General features: G+C 32.9%; 1 protein-coding gene across 1 annotated transcript; it reads right to left on the bottom strand.

The window, feature by feature from the left end:
- Positions 1-6: 6 nt before the first annotated feature.
- LOC145759192 (uncharacterized) lies at positions 7-12,617 on the bottom strand. Its single transcript, XM_082572958.1, has 17 exons — positions 12,517-12,617; positions 12,340-12,409; positions 10,569-10,666; positions 10,097-10,305; positions 9,711-9,939; positions 8,888-9,628; positions 7,669-7,776; positions 4,155-5,299; positions 3,471-4,074; positions 2,865-2,933; positions 2,539-2,747; positions 1,896-1,982; positions 1,397-1,552; positions 1,055-1,184; positions 715-823; positions 440-617; positions 7-332 (listed from the first exon to the last, which is right to left on the bottom strand). The coding sequence occupies exons 1-17, from the start codon at positions 12,524-12,526 to the stop codon at positions 279-281; spliced, it is 4,206 nt and encodes a 1,401-aa protein (XP_082429084.1). The 5' UTR covers positions 12,527-12,617; the 3' UTR covers positions 7-278.
- Between the last annotated feature and the right edge of the window lie 3,753 nt (positions 12,618-16,370).

Genomic DNA, 16,370 nt, shown 5'->3' with positions numbered 1-16,370 from the left:
TTGGCATGATAGTCTAGGCTCTCTAGGAGCCCAAGAACAATTTATTTGTTTCTTAATGCAAACAACATAATAACAATTTAAAAGTAACAACAAGGAATTGGAATATTTGATTATTTTTAGTAGGAAAAAATCATGATCAATGCAAGATTTATTCAAGAAACGATTTGTTGTTTGGCGTTGCTTGTATCACGTGAGTAGAGAATTTACTTGTATCACGTGAGTACCACGTAAACGTATTGCGTATTACACACAACAAAAAATAATTAGCAGTTAAAATCTCATCTTTCATCAGATTTTGACTTCACCAACCTCTTGATTTCATAATGAGATTTCTTTAAATTAAAAGGCAGTTTTATTTAGTAAGCCCATCTTATTCCAACGTTATTTAATATTTTTAAGTCATAAACTAGAAATTTAGGACCAATGTTTGATAACTTACCAAAAATTTGCGCGTGAACTGCTCAAAGATCTTAAAAAATTGTTGCATTCCAATGTTTTTCGGATTTTCACCAAAATATTGAGCAACTTTGTTAAATTCCTTAACTGTTGCGTTGTGTAGTTGTTCGAGACGTTTGATAGCTCCATTTGTGCGAACCAAACAAGTTTCCATTGCAATTCTAAGATAAAAAGTTTAACAAAATTAATATGCAAGTTCAAGATGTAAATTGGAAATCTACATAGGAAGCGGAGGCATTATGGATACAATAAACTTACTTGAAGCGATCTTGTTTTATTTTTGACACAGTTTTTAGCAAGTTGTCACGAATGTCCAACCAAACTTTTCTTATTTCTTGGAGTTCTTCCAGCACAGCTGGATACACGACTACATAAAATAAAAATATCTTTGCCATATTGTTTTCTTTAGCTTTTTAAATAAATTAAATTAAATAAGCCAATGCGATGCTTACTGAAAAAACACTTAATTATTGTTGTTTTATTAGCGTATACAAACTAATGTACAGAAGTATAAATCCTTCCTTGCTTTAAGAGCTATGAGACAGAACCGGCTTATTAAGAGCAAACGTGAATCCAGCTAAAACTGGTTAAAACTTACCACGGGCAGCATCTTTAACTTCAGAGATCTCATCCGCAAATGTCACAACATCTGGGAATTTAGAGCTTACCGCTCTGGCCAAAATGTGGAGAAAAGTAAGTTTGTTGTCACTTGTTTTAGTGTAGTCCATCTAAAACATCACAAATTAAATTTGAAAATAAAAAAGGACATTTACTACCAAATATCAAGACAAGACACATTTCTTGACATCTTATGCTTAAAATCTTGTTAGGTATATTATATTGCGCAAAGCCTTAGTTTATTTCTCAGATAATTGCTTAGCTTAATAGTCAGTACAATCAGTTTCAAGAATGTAACTTGAGACCTTTCGCATTTAATTACCTCAGCAAGAAAATGGATTCGAAATCCAGTTGCTTTAGAAATTCTGATATGACCCTGATTCATGTAGTTTCCCATTGCTAGCACAAACTCAAGGATCTTCGCAAGTTTGCGACTCTTACGAAGTTGCATTGCGGCCTTTTGTATTACCTCCAAGTTCTGTAAATAAATACAAATTTTAATTATGGGGTATTTCAAGGCTTTTATCAGCCTAAAATTTCAAAGCATTCATCACCCTTGATTCAATAGAACTAATAAATTAATTGTCTAAAAGCATTAGCAACTGATAATAAACGGGATATTGTATTTGTTAACTTTAAACACGGATTGCTATCTTTTGTATATTTAGCTAAAGATTGCAAGGTATTTTAATCCCTAAAATATTGGTAATTACATTGCTAAAAACATGTACAGACAGGAAAATTGGTTCGAGTTATTTCGTAAGTTAAAAACAACAACCACCAACTTAGATTAAATCTGCAAATATCTCTTTGATTATTACCTTTCTAATCTCCTCTTCTCTTTCAGCAAATCCATATTTGAATGCCAGAGCTTTGAGTCTTAATTCATAGCCTGGTATAGTCACCAACTGAAAAGTAAGAATAAAATAATTTGCATTAAAGTTTAATATTTCAAATCATTTGGAAAAATATATATAAAGCCTAGATTGGTCAAACAAGTTGCAACTGCATAAATAAATAGGTATGTTCACCCTTGCGCAAAATGTTTAAAGAAACAACACCTAATCTTTGATGACGTATGAATTACGTATCTTATCAGGTAGCTTAACCTTATCGCTATTTCAAAGCAAAATTACAACAATAAAAAATTACACTAAAAGACTAAATTTGGGACAATGGCTGGTATAGGGTTAATCCAATTGAATCTTGTTAAATGCTTGACGTATATCTAACACAAAGGGTTAACACAAAGCTTGCAAGATCATCCGCCACTAATAAGTTTGGCCATAACGACACCAAAAAATATAAACAACTTTAATTGACCTTTATTGAAAATAAAAACCTTGTAGTTTTTGCTAAAAAAATAATTGCTGCATATATGTGGTTAAAATGCAAAAAAGAACAATAAAAGTAGGGCAGGCTATTAATGGCAACAAAAAAAATGCATTCCCAAAAAACGCCTACCTTTACTGCTAGTTTATCTGCGTCATTTAGCTTATTCGTATCCCCATCAAAAGCCTTTAAATCTTCGATTTCTGTTTTGTCAGGGGCATATAACAGTAATTGCTCGTAATGAGAAGCATCCAAACGTTTTCGAACAGACTCTGGTCCAGCGATTAATAAACAGTTGTAAATTTCGCTTCTGGTTAGTTTGAGATGAGCAAGCAAAATAGCTAAAGATAGAAATTGTTTTATATAAAGTAATTTACATTTATTATCTTTAGATTAATCTTTATACTCTGTTAATAAAAGAACTACTATGCTATAATGTTTTACTATAAAGAACTTACATAAGTTATAAGCCTTTTTGTGAGCCAGTATGGTATGTGACACTTTCTTTTCAACCTTTGGCTTTTTTTCTGTAAAATAAATAAAATGTATATCTCAATTACGTATACTTTTCTATATGTGCAGATAGCCAGCCAACAAAGCGTGGCAAAGTGGAAATAATAAAGTCTAGACAGTAATTTGATGCAGAGTCACTCGACAACACTTTAGTCATATATGCAAAACTTTACTATTCCGCCAATTTACTTAATCAAATTTTATCGATTCAATTTCTTACGAATTAATTATATTTTCTTTACAAATGTTAAAATATTGCCCAAATTTTTAAACACTGACATACCATGATATTTATTTACACCAATAAGGTATTTAATAATAGGCAATTACGTCATTATTGGCACAGAGACTGCCAAAAAAGGCCAGGTCTCGTGGTTGATTAACATTTGTAAACACAAATCACAAAAGCAATCATGTTGAAGGATAGAACTACTATTACATACAACCAGGTTCATTATAATTAACCTTAATGTTGGTTTTAAATTGTTATAAAACAATTTTCCCTGTTTTTTAAAATTAGAAAAATAGTTGCAAAATATAAAAAAACATACTTATCACAGTTTTCTTTACGGAGAAATGTTCTTCCAAATCCAAGTACTTCACCACGTCATTAATCGTGTCATAGTCCTCACCCAGTTGACCCCAAACCGTGTTGCCAAGATCCACAGGTTCGATTTTCTCCCAGTTTATTCTTTTTACTGACATTCGGACCGGGCTAGTGGGATTTTTAAACAATCCTGGAGGTGACAGTGTTGCAGGGTAATCAGTTAAGCTTGGAGGAGGAGGGATGGGTACATGCTGGTTAAGATCGGGGGGAGGGGGGATTGCAGACAATACTGGAGGCGGGGGTATATCAGGTAATATCGGAGGAGGGGGTATTACAGAGGCCTCTGTTGATAGATTGTTCTTTTGATTTAATCTTTCCCTTTCTTCTCTTTCTCTTTCTTCCCTCTCACTTTGAGTCTCGTCTTCGTATGCTAAACCCAACGCAAGAACCTCTTCGTGAAGTGGAGCATAAATCTCATCAGGATCTTCAAACCTCTTTTCAACGCTCGCTGTTCTCTTTATTTCGTCATGAGTTTGCAAATCTTCTTCTGCTTCCGAAAATATATCTTCCATGTTCATACTTATACCCGAGACTCGATAATTCCGTTTCTAAAAAATATAGACCATTAAGTTAATGTGAATGTTGCTATAGGTTTGTGTATTCGACTATAATTTATTTTATTTATTACCTTTGCTCGGTCAAAAAAGGAAGCTTGTTGACGTTCAGGCGAAGGTGATCTAAGCTTAACAGTATTCTCTCCTCCCACACCACTAGAAACCTCATACTGGGTTGAAGTTTTATCACCTTCAGTCCAAACATGCATCTTAACCTCTGCAGAATTACGATTTACAGAAAGAGAAAGTGGCCGGTTGGCACGGGATCGTCGTCTTCGTTCAATATTGACGTGAGAACGTCTTGGGCCGGTTTGGGTGGATGCTACGGGTTTTGGTACATCGTAGATAACCTCCTGGTTTGCAGATATGGCAGGAGAAGTTAATGTTGTTTTAGGATAGTTAGGCTCGGGTGGAGGCTGAAACAGCAAGTCATCCAAATTTGTTTCCTGAAATGCGCCTCTTGGTTCTTGCCTGGACCCATTGTCAGCTCTTCTGCGTCTTCTTCGCTGTCTATCTCGCTCTAAAGTGCGATCACCACTTTCGAAATGAAGCTTGGGTGATTCTTGGGGTTTTGGTCGTTCGGGTTCGGGTTCAACATTGGGGTCAATCCCTGTAAGTTCACTGGATTTATTCGGTAAGTAGCTCCATTTCTCCCCAAACCTATTTCCACCTTGGGAAGGATTTTCTTCAATTTCAACATCTCCAACCAAGTGCATTTCCTCATCGAATTGCGCGCTTAGCTCACTAAGAAAAGTGTCAGTGTCTGTGTTTTTAGGAGGACGGGAAAACGTCAAACGCTTTTTCAAATTACTCATAACGCCCTTTTTCTTTGACATTTCCTCCGCATTGGAGAATTCGTTAAAAACGCTAAAGTCTTTGATTGGGCGATCCTCCTTGTTGTCTTGTACATGATTATTATTGCTTTTAGGCTTGGAATTTACCTCGGTGCCAGCACCTTGAGCGCTGTTGTAAACATTATATTTCGGTGAATCATTATAGGTTGAATTATTAACTGAAGTTTTGGATTGATTGAAGCGATCTCGTTCAGTATAGGAACCCGAATCGTCGTTGTTAATTTTCAACGATTTTGAACGGCGCGATGAATCAAGGTCACGTGACGATCCGGATGGCTGCGACAACGATCGAGTGTTGGAGAAATTTTGAGATTTTGAATACTGTAACTGTTGTTGTTCAATAAGATCATCCTCAAATACTAAGTCTAAAAAAAACATAAAGGACTATAAAAAATAAGCACAAGTATATTACAATTTAATACAATAATAAAAATAAATTTTCAGTTTAAGTAGTTTTAAAACACAGATTCATTTAAATGCACAAAAAACATGTTATAGCCTCAACTATTGCTAATTAACCATATATCCTTTATTCGTGCCCCTGAAAGCTTAAATACTTTACAAGGGAGAAAATAATTTAGCGGAAATTGATATTAAACAAACGAATCTAACCGAAAAACAACAACAGATTACGGGGTAATAAGAGTTAACTCATAAATAAGGGGTTATCCATCTTAACTAGAGAAACAATAGCCTGACAAGCGTTAACGATACATAACCGAGATCTTTTTTATATCACGTTTTGTGGCTACTAATGGTATGTCAGACTTTGGTTAAGAAGTAATAAGTATAAAAGCTATATTAGTGGTTATATTTTTCGCTATCAAATAAATTAAAATGTTTTTAAAATGTCAACATTTTGAATATGATTTTGCCATTTTGCTTTTAACTGAGGAGGTTCTGTAGGCCTTGATATTTTGACGTTGTGTTTATGCATTCGGTAAACAAAGAGCAATCTAATTACGTGATGTTATAAACATTTAATCGCGTAACTTTCTTGTCTTAAAACTCAGCGAAGTGAGAAATAACTTCACGGAAGATCGTATCACGTTAACGCTAACCACTATAATCTTATACATAAACACTGAAAACCAAACCATGTGATTTCGATTGATTTGCAGGTGTCGTAAAATAAATGTAGGTACAGTATATCTTAAAATGATACCCCTATAAAGCCAACTAAGGGGTTATGTATGACCAATAAGTTAAATCAAGCAAAGTTTTCGCGGTTTCACACCTTTTAACACGGTCGGAAACAGCAATATTTAGCATGTTCACAATATTGTTTAGCATACCATGTTATGTAGGCGTTAATATTTCGCTAGCCTATACATTTGTTGCAAAAAGCAATGTATTACAAGTCTACATGGTAAGGCAATTTCCTCTGCAATTGTGAACTGCAGTTTACTAAGAGTGTCGTGACTTATTTACAATACAACATCGTGGGGAATTTAATCGAACAGTCGCGCTAAAATACCGAGAACGCGAGATTATTGTTAAGCCAATTTGTCGACATGTTTTTAACTTTGTTATGTAAAACTATAAGAGCACATTTCCTGCTATCCTTATAGAAAAATTCGAATAATATTACATTAATGTTCTTAAACGTTCACACGCTTACATGAACTGTACTCACAAACATTATTTTAAACTAAAAATAAGACATCTTTTTAATTTAATTTTTTTTTAATTTCTTTTTAATTTTTTCTAAATTAAAAAAAAAAAATTTGGTATAAATGTTTGACCTGAATTCGAAATACATTAAGTATCTGATATGACGTGCACAATTACCTAAATATTTATAAGTCTTGGTGGTATGGAACATAAAACTGATTAGTTTATTGTAAAACCTGAAGGCTATGTTAAGTTGCCTACTCACCGCAATATATGTTGAAGGTATATACAAGATTAAAACTAAAGCCTAAACGCTTATGCAAATATAAAAACAACATTAACGAAGGGGAGAATCAAACTTCGATAACAAACATTGATTTTTTTTACCTATTAGCTTACAATTACCAAAATTAAAAACGATTTTCAATACATGTGTGAATTGCCGTTAACAATTTTTTATCAAGGTTTTTAACTTTATTGATTATTGGTCGGTTACCAAGTTAAAATTCGAGACGAAGCTTAACGAAATTTAATATTACTTCAACAAAGATTAAATCAGATTTTCTTTGATAAAATTGTAAATTTATGCCTCAAGGTTGCACTGCTGTCACGTTAGATAAATTGACGTCATAACCTTACATAAAAACTACATTATGCCTTTATTATAAAATATGTTACAACATATTTGTACTAATGAGAAAAACCAATTAAAAAATTCCGAAAACAAAGAAAAGTATAAAAAAATAATTTCGTTTTTGTCCAACTCATTTTAACAAGATTGTTTTGTTTTGATTCAAAACAATACCTGGTCAAAAATGCAACTGTTTTGGGTATAAGGTAACCTTAGGCATTTAGCATGAAGTAAATATTTTAATTAACCTTAAACGAATGTCGTCTCGTGACGTCAGTTTCAACCATTTGGGGTCAATTATTTTTAAAACACATTTTTTATTAATCACATTTTAGAGTTATGTAAAAATTTCACCAAATTAAACGCTGGTGCTTTTAAAAAAACCCATACATTTTAAAAACCTGAAATTTTTTTTACAGCCCAAGAATTACATTGATATTTATATGCTAATTTTAGTATATTAGTAACTTGTGTATTTGCTTTACTTACCGTCTATACTAGTTGATGGTATTACATGTTTTTCAACTGGTTTAGATGGCGGGGAAACTGGAGCCGTAGGTTCTGAATTTTTCTGCTTTTTGCTTGATTTTTTGTCGCCTAAAAATAAAATATATATAGAATCTAATAATTACACCAGAATAAATCTTAAGTAACAAAACTGATTTAAAAATAACTTATATTTTACCTTTAACGGCTGATTTAAGCTTTTTAAACTTAGATTTTAACATCTTGAAATTAAAAAATAACACTGCTTCCTAAACCTTTAAATTTTAATTAAAAGTTTTTGATTTTGCTAACAACAAGCCCTCTATAAATAACTTCCCTTAACGCGCCACAAAACTCGTCTATGCTAATAAATTTTAACCCTAACAACCATGCAGTGGTAGGTTACCTGTCTGCGAGGCTTACGTCGTCTAACAAAAATGTGCTTGCTCGGAAAAAAAGCTTTTTTATCGAGCATATCACTTGAAAAATCTGCGATGCGCGTCCGGCCTGAAAACTAAACATTCTACTAAGTTCATGATCGTATGACGCACTCAAACAATGTCCGATATTACAGAAATATTGATTTTGTTTGAACCGACCGATTTTTGAGAATGCTGATTAGATTTGGGCGAATTCTGATGTGTTTGATTTACGTTTCCCGTAGATTGTGAACCAAGCATCGCACGCTCCAGGTGCTGAGATATATCACATTGCTTGTTAGCTGTAAACTAACGTCGGTGAAGCGTCCTAGCAGTGGCGGGCTGATGTTTTCCGGGGTTCAAACAAGGAAACTGCGACAACAACGCGACGCATTCACTACCAAAAGCTCTTTATCTATCACTTTTGTGAAGCTTACTAAGTCCTTGTTTAGACATAAAAAGCTACATGCCATCACAATAATGCATCCACCTTGCTTGAATTTAAACTATTTAAGTTTTGTTTAGATTTTTCTACCCAGACCTGGCAATTTATCTTATTTTTAATAATGGCTTGTTATAATTTTTTTTTACCCAATTACTTTTTTAACAACATTTCGCTCCTAAAACACGGTGTTATAAACCAAATATCGAGTTAACATCTGGCAACGTTATTACGTAAAGAATTTCATAGTAAAGCCAAGCGTAGTAGTTATGTAATATTATAACCCTGACTTAAGTTCACTATAAAAATTTAATATTATTTATAACCCATATGAAAATAAGAATAAGTAATTTTTTTGTACCTGGAGAATCACTAGCGCCCGCAGTGTTTGAAACTACCGAACTGAGAACTGTTTCTTCGCTAGTTGTGGTAGTGGTCGTCGAAATTTCAACCGTGTTTCTGCGGGGTCGCTGCCGGTGCGGTGATCGCAAAATTCCCGGTCTTCTTTCAACTGTAGAAACAGACTTAGAAGGTGAATCTTGATTCAATTGGTTACTTTTTGACGTCACTTCTGACGTAACAACCCCAAGACTTCGCCTCCGACGCGACGACAGCTCACGGCGCCTGCGCCGATCCTGTTGCTGTCGGTTGTCATAAAAACTGTTGTCAACGTCCGTGACAACGATAGGAGAAACACTTTGTGACGTCATTGGTGTGTTGGATAAATTTTGAGGGCTTACGACCACGTCAGTACTAATTGTGCTTAAGTCTGTGACGTCATAAGTTCGTAAACGTTCTTCGGGAGAGAAGTGGACCTTTTCGACAGTTTTTCGACGGCGGTGACGTCTAGTGTGTGAAGTCCCAGAAGTACTGGGAGCATTACCTGTTGAAAAACGCTGGGGACTGGTTTCAGAATTGGGTTGGTTTATTTTTGGTTCTTCCTTTAATAAAGAATCTTTACAAAGTTGAACGCTAGTGGATGCTGGAGAGCTAGGTTTATTGTTTGTTTGGTTACAAGAGAATGGTTCAACAGGTGCTTTTTCTGGGGATGGTGTCTTTTCTGGTTCTTTTAAGTTTTTCTGTGCACCAAAAACTTCTTCGTCTAAATAACAAAAAGTTGTGTTAAAGATTTTTTTAAAGAATTTTATAATTTTTATTATTTGTCAAAGTTTATTGATAACTACCTGATATGTTGTATTGTGCAAAATCGAGAAGTTTTTGTTTAAGATTTTGTCGTTCTGCTTCAGTTAAACACACGAAGATATACAACCAGATGACACGTCTTCGGTCGTCAATACCGTCCAGGAAAGGGAATATTTGAAAAAACAGTGAGTTCAGGTTACGAGATTCCATGAAGTCTAGCATAGCAATTCTGAGAACTCTGATCTCATTGGAATCCAAAAGTTTGCCGATCTTAAACAACATAAACATTCAAAAAAAGTTTTTCTACTAAGCTTGGTTAGATTGTTGCAATTTATTTTACTTCAAATACAAGATTTCCAAGACTTTTGCTACAAGAATCACAAAAGAATTAAACCTTATAAGATTAGAAATAACTCTTTAAACTAACCTGCTCTCTAAAATTAAGTCCCCCAACTTGGAAACCATCTGGAACGTAATCGTCAGCCCAATCATGTTTTGCATGCAAGTTGTTATATTCAATGTTATTTGACCTCGTGTTGTTATTCTTGTCTGTACGTGAATATAACTTGGGACTTTCAAGGCGATTTCCGTAAAGATTTTCTTCCGACTTCATAATGTAGGAATGTACTGGTGACACTAACGAAAGAAAAAAGATCTTAGTACAATCAATGTATATATTACAAAACAAAAAGATATTTTACAATATACCTTGTCTAACCTTTGATATAACTATTTACATAACACCTCAATTAGATATTTTAATGCAAAAAAATATTTTAATATTATATATATTTAAAAAGACTTAAATCCATATTTGTTGTCGCACAAAACTAATAACGTGTTTACACATTATTTACTACAACACACTTTTAACAAAACTAACTAATTTTTAATCCAACCTGCATTTGGTAACGCTCCAGTCGAGTTATGAATAACTAAAGTCGGCATTGATCCGCTTCCCTGAATCAATGCAACTGCTTTGCTGTGTTCAACGTTCCTATATTACATAAATAGAAAATTTAAAGGGTCTACAGAATTTGATTGAACGCGTATTTCTTCGGGCTTATGTGAATCATTGGGTATCTAACCCACACAATAAAGCTACACACCTTTTAGTTATAATTATAACTAACGTGGTAATTTTATGCCACTCTATAAACTTTTAAGGTCGAAAGGAGAAAAGTGTTTTAATTGAAGTACTTGAAAGTTGGTTTAAAATAAAACACTTAGCGAAATTCCAAATAAAATAAAAATTTTCTTTTAAACCCTTCGTTAATCAAACGAATTGAAATGCGATGATTTAACTACAAATAACACAACAAATATGCGGTAAAAATACATTTGCTACCTTTCCAGGTAAAGTTACGTTATTAAATAACTTTAAAGTTGTCCAATGTTTTACATGTTACAGTCGATTTCGTGTCATTTAAATTAGCAAACATGAAACAAACAAATTACCAAAACCACAAACATACAACATCGCATCAATTACATTTAATACGTCAAACACTACTTTAATATTTTGATGTAGAATTTAGTGCAAGTGCTTTAATTATAATGTCCCAATACATAATTAAATTCAAATGCAAGATAATTATTGATTAAGAAATTGCATTTTTACTCAATTAAATTGTAAGGCTAAAAACATAATTGTCACATATTATTGTTAGTGTACATCCACAAATAATACCTTGTATAAAAACTGCGTAACTTTATTGTTATTTAATTGCTTTGTTTAAAAAGCGCCTTATGTTTTTTGTATTTACAAACACATAAAAAATAAGTGAATATATCTCCGAATTTAAATTGAAATTTTTCCAGGCTTCGTAATAGGCCAGGGATAGAAATATCAAAGCGCAAAGGAAACCAAGAAACTTAACCACATCTCCCCCCCCTTTAAATTTACTCGAAAATCATACACACCACACTATATTAAAGTTTCGCCAATTTGAACCTTCAACTTACCGTAAAAAATTTTACCCCTATACAGCATTTGCAATTGGCAACTATTGGCTCCAAAAACTATTAAAGAGTGACTCGCGGTTAGACCAAGTGTAGCAAGTAAAGTGTTACGCAAATGTTACTGAAATACCAATAATCAAAAATCTGACTGACAGATATATTATGTTGTTTTATGTCTGGCTTCAGGAGATAATCAAATACATATATTTCACCACCTAATTTAAAACCAGACTAAACTTTACTTATAAAGGAATTTAGCAAACTATTACAACATACAAATTAAGATATCCACAAGCAAACAATATGTTTTTTTGTTTCTTCTGATGGAATTTACAACCTTTTCAAAAATTTTAAAATAGACTAAACAATATCACTAGTTATTTAAAACAGCAAGCTTAACTAATGTTACAGCTAATTTGCTACAAAAAGGTAACGTGTTTCCGCAATTATATTTATCTCATTTGATCCCCAACGTTCTGTGTTCAATACGTGGCTTATACGTCAGCCTTGGCAGTAATATAACTCTCATGTTTATAAACAAAATCAAGTTGTTTCAAGCTACAGAAAAAGCGAAACATATAATTTTTGATTCAAATTTAACAGCAGATCAAAACACTACAAGGGTATTTTTCTACTATTCCGGTATTATAACATGAAGATTAAAGTTTTTATTTACAAAGTTATTGTTTAAACTCGGTATAGACTTACCGTATATCTATTCCATTGACTGCAAGGATTTGGTCACCATCTTTTAAATTTGCTTCAAATGCAGGGGATTCTAAAAAAATTGTGACCATTTAAAATGTGTTGTTGTTGTTTAAGTATTCTTAATTCTACAATAACATTACATATTATAATATATTGTCTTTGTATTATTATACGAACCTAAAAACATTTACGATATCTCGAAATGCTGGAGAGAAACTTTCTTTTATATTTATAAATAATTTTAATGACTTTTGTTTTACCAATTTTTATAAAGAGCTGCAAATATACAAATAAGGTATTGGTTAAGACCCTAAAAAATGTAATTTGCTATATACACCTGTAGGTTTTATAATTAAATTCAATCGACCTGAAACACATTAAACTTTGACTTATAGTTTGAAAACATAATTAATCAAAAAGTTAGTAGACCAAATAAACTGAAACTAGTTCTTATTCCTTTTAAAATTCTCGGTTAAGTCAAAAACGTAAACTATATTGTTGTAGAGGTTTAGTCTGGAACGAAAATTATTATGTTCAATTACTCCAAGGCATTTTATTAGGATAGAAAAATATTTTCTGCATAAATACTAATTGCCTATGCCCTAAAATTGAAAAAAATAATAACAAAATTTCCCAAATGTAAATAAACCACAAGTATTTTTAAATACCTCAAAATATTAAACTTATATGTTAATTGCACCTTTAAAACACAAACAAGCTTTTGAGGTTGCGATAATTCGTTTCCAATCGCATTGTGGTTACTGTTAACACAGTACTCCTTAGATTAAATAATTACAAGGGCAAGAAAATAACTTCAAGTTGTAATCCACAAATGTTTTTCAACTTATACTTAATTTATTTAAATACACATAACACTTGCAATAAAAATTGATTTTTATCTCTACTACCTACAGTTTAAATGCTGCAATAATCTTCAAGTACGTTAAATATTTTAATACCTTGGACAATCCGTTTAATCAGCCTTTAAACCTATCTACCTGTTCATTGAATCTCTATCTAGATTTACTATCCGTATCACTTCAATATTATTTTGACGCTAAAACGTTATTAACGCCGGATGCGACTAATTCAGCGTCAAATTGATTCAATCGCTTGTTCGAATCACAGCCCAAGAGCAAGTTTGTTATGGGTAGGCTTATCGCTTCCTGAATATAAGGGAGTTACATTCAAACATCTGTCAACTTTATATTAACAATAGCGACGTAAAACATTGTAATCTAAGTTTTATTTTTAAATAAAAAAGGGTAATTTTATTAACAAAATGACTTTGAATTGCACATTGTTTTTAGTTTAAAATGCGACTTGATTGGGCTAACACGCGTTCCTTGTTTGTGTTCTTCATAAACTTTACATACCACCTGTCCTTAAATGACTTTGAATTGCGTTTTTCTCTTATCAATAATCCTACTACATCCTCTTACGAACTTAGAAAGGAAGTTTAGTGTTGCCAAAACACCTTATTCCATGGCCACTTAGACCAAAAAGAATTAATAATAAAAAGAAAACGTGACCTGGTCTTAATTACTATAAATATCTGACTTACTGCAGCATTTAATCTTCATGAAAACTGTTTTATTTTTTCGTTTTTTTTCACTTAAAAACTAGCTGGGTTAATAAATAGATTGCAATCTTTGGTGTGCAGGAATTGCTGCACTGCACACTGGGGTTTAATTAAACAAACAAACTTGCCAATCCATCATTAAACCACGTTCTGACCACACCGGCCAAGTTAATTCCCTTTCGAGAAAACGTGATAAATCCTCGAATTCGTCGAATTTTTTGTTTTGTCTTAATTGAACATGTAAATTCCGTAGTCTACAATATAAACACAGTTTAGAGTTACAGAGAAATTTGCATCATTCATCGCCGGGGTTCTCGTACACGCCTAACAGTTCGGAAGACAAATAAATGATTGTTTAAAGTAGACCCGACGCAGCCGGTTGTTTGAGCAGTGGTGGTACATTAGTCATTCTGTTTCGAACAGATGCTACTTAGTTACGGTTGCGAAGTTTTGTCGAAACAAAAGTCTAAACATAGAGGAGATCGAACAGAGGAATGCAACCAACCCTAACAACAACAAACTTCTGCAAGCCCCGGCAACTAACCCAAAGCTCATCAAAGCACTTAACCCGAAATTAGGGGCTTAATTATACGGGCACCAGAAACACTTTCTAAGTAAGCGGTTGTTGCCGATTCCAACTATTTCTCCAAGTATTGGGATCCTAAATTTTTAAATTATCATTTGCTTAAAATTTTACCATGAAAACATCGTAGGAGAGTGCCATTAATGATATATGTACTTTAAATTATATTTTTTTTTAACAAATTCGCCGTCAGTGTTTAACATCAGTTCACACTATTTGGTTAAATAAAATCGTAGTTACGTCATGTATATAATTTTAGCTCGTCGCCGATCGAATGTCAAGAAATAAAACTGTTTGCTTCATAGACTGTCTTGGTATCATGTTGCAGGTTATTTACAGAGGATAGCGTTGCCCTTTATGCACCATTTCACTTTTAAACCTGACTAATAGAAACAATAACCCGCAGTCATAAACTGCACCTAACCATTTGTAAACATACAACAAAAACGCATAAGTTATGTTTTAGTCATATATATTAAAAATGATATCGCCAATACACAAATTTCTTATTTAACTTGCTTGTCTTATACAAAATATTAGATTAACATGCCAAGATACAATTATTTAAATCTCCCTAGTTTGAGTGGTAAATGCAAAAAAATACGCTGTGCCCTACATAAACAAAAATTTAATTGTTTTAAAGACATTATCCATTTTACACGAATTGTCTTTTAATATTTAAAATAATAACTTATTGACTTACACTTTTAACAAAGGTTTTTCAAATAACTGTGTTGGCAAAAATGCAAATCTAATTTTATGTATATCCGAAAACGCATTTTTTACTCATACCTGTAATCTACTTAAAAGCTTATAAGATACAAGTCTAAAATTCCTAAGCTACAACTCACGTAAAATTAAAAATTTCAGCTTTGATAACAGCAAAATATAACTTGGAAATTATTATAAACGGTTGACTAAAACAATTACCAAAGCTCCCGAAGAAATGCTAAGCATGTAAAAATTATAACCTTAACCCCTTATCGCCCTGTAACCGTAACTGTAGACTAGCATCGGGAACATGAAACAGAATTTTTAGACGGGAGATCAACCAAACCGAAACGCTGAATGTTGTTTCAATGGACTAGAAAAAAAACGGGTTTCAAAAAATTGGATTGTGGTCAAAATTTAAATTCTAACATCGACCCGACGTTATCATACTACGATTATACTGTCAAGTTTTGTTACAAAAACTTTCACTAAAATAAATCTGCGATTCGTCTTTCAATTTTAAGTTTAATATCAATGTTATTCGATCTGCGATAAGAATTAATCTGCAATTTCTGGTTTCTATATACATATGTACAATAGTACACGATCTGACATTGATAACACTTAACCTACAGGACCCAGTTAATTTCGGAATTTTTTTCAAGCCTGTGATTTTTGTTGATATTTCTACATGTAGTTACGACATACTCGCCAATAACTATTACGTCAGTGCCAAAACCCACGTCGCCATGGAAAGCGTTTTATGGTCACTTGAAGACCAAAGAAAAATGCCGACCCTTACACTTATTCCTAATTATGCAAAAAATAACTGAACCTAACTTGGCAAAATAGCAAGTCGTTGCTAAGCAGTTACACACTTACGTACTGTAAAACGCAGACGTTTAATAACAAACAAGCAATTTCCGTTATGGCGACTTTACATTCATTACCACAACGACGAGAATTGAACGCCACGCGAGATAATTAAATTATTCAATTGTGATGGGTTGTATAATTAAATAACTATGTCATATACAAGATAATTCGTCTTGTAAATATTAGGTTTACTAATTTCAACGTAAATTAACTAGAGATGCATCAACTAAAATTATTCGACATTCACTCGTTGGCGGTTTTACGTAAGACTTAATTTAA

This window comes from Corella eumyota, chromosome 7, assembly GCF_963082875.1.
Source record: "Corella eumyota chromosome 7, kaCorEumy4.1, whole genome shotgun sequence".
NCBI classification, from domain to species: domain Eukaryota; kingdom Metazoa; phylum Chordata; class Ascidiacea; order Phlebobranchia; family Corellidae; genus Corella; species Corella eumyota.
The sequence above is the reverse complement of the archived record's forward strand: the minus strand, read 5'-3'. Positions and strand labels throughout refer to the sequence as shown.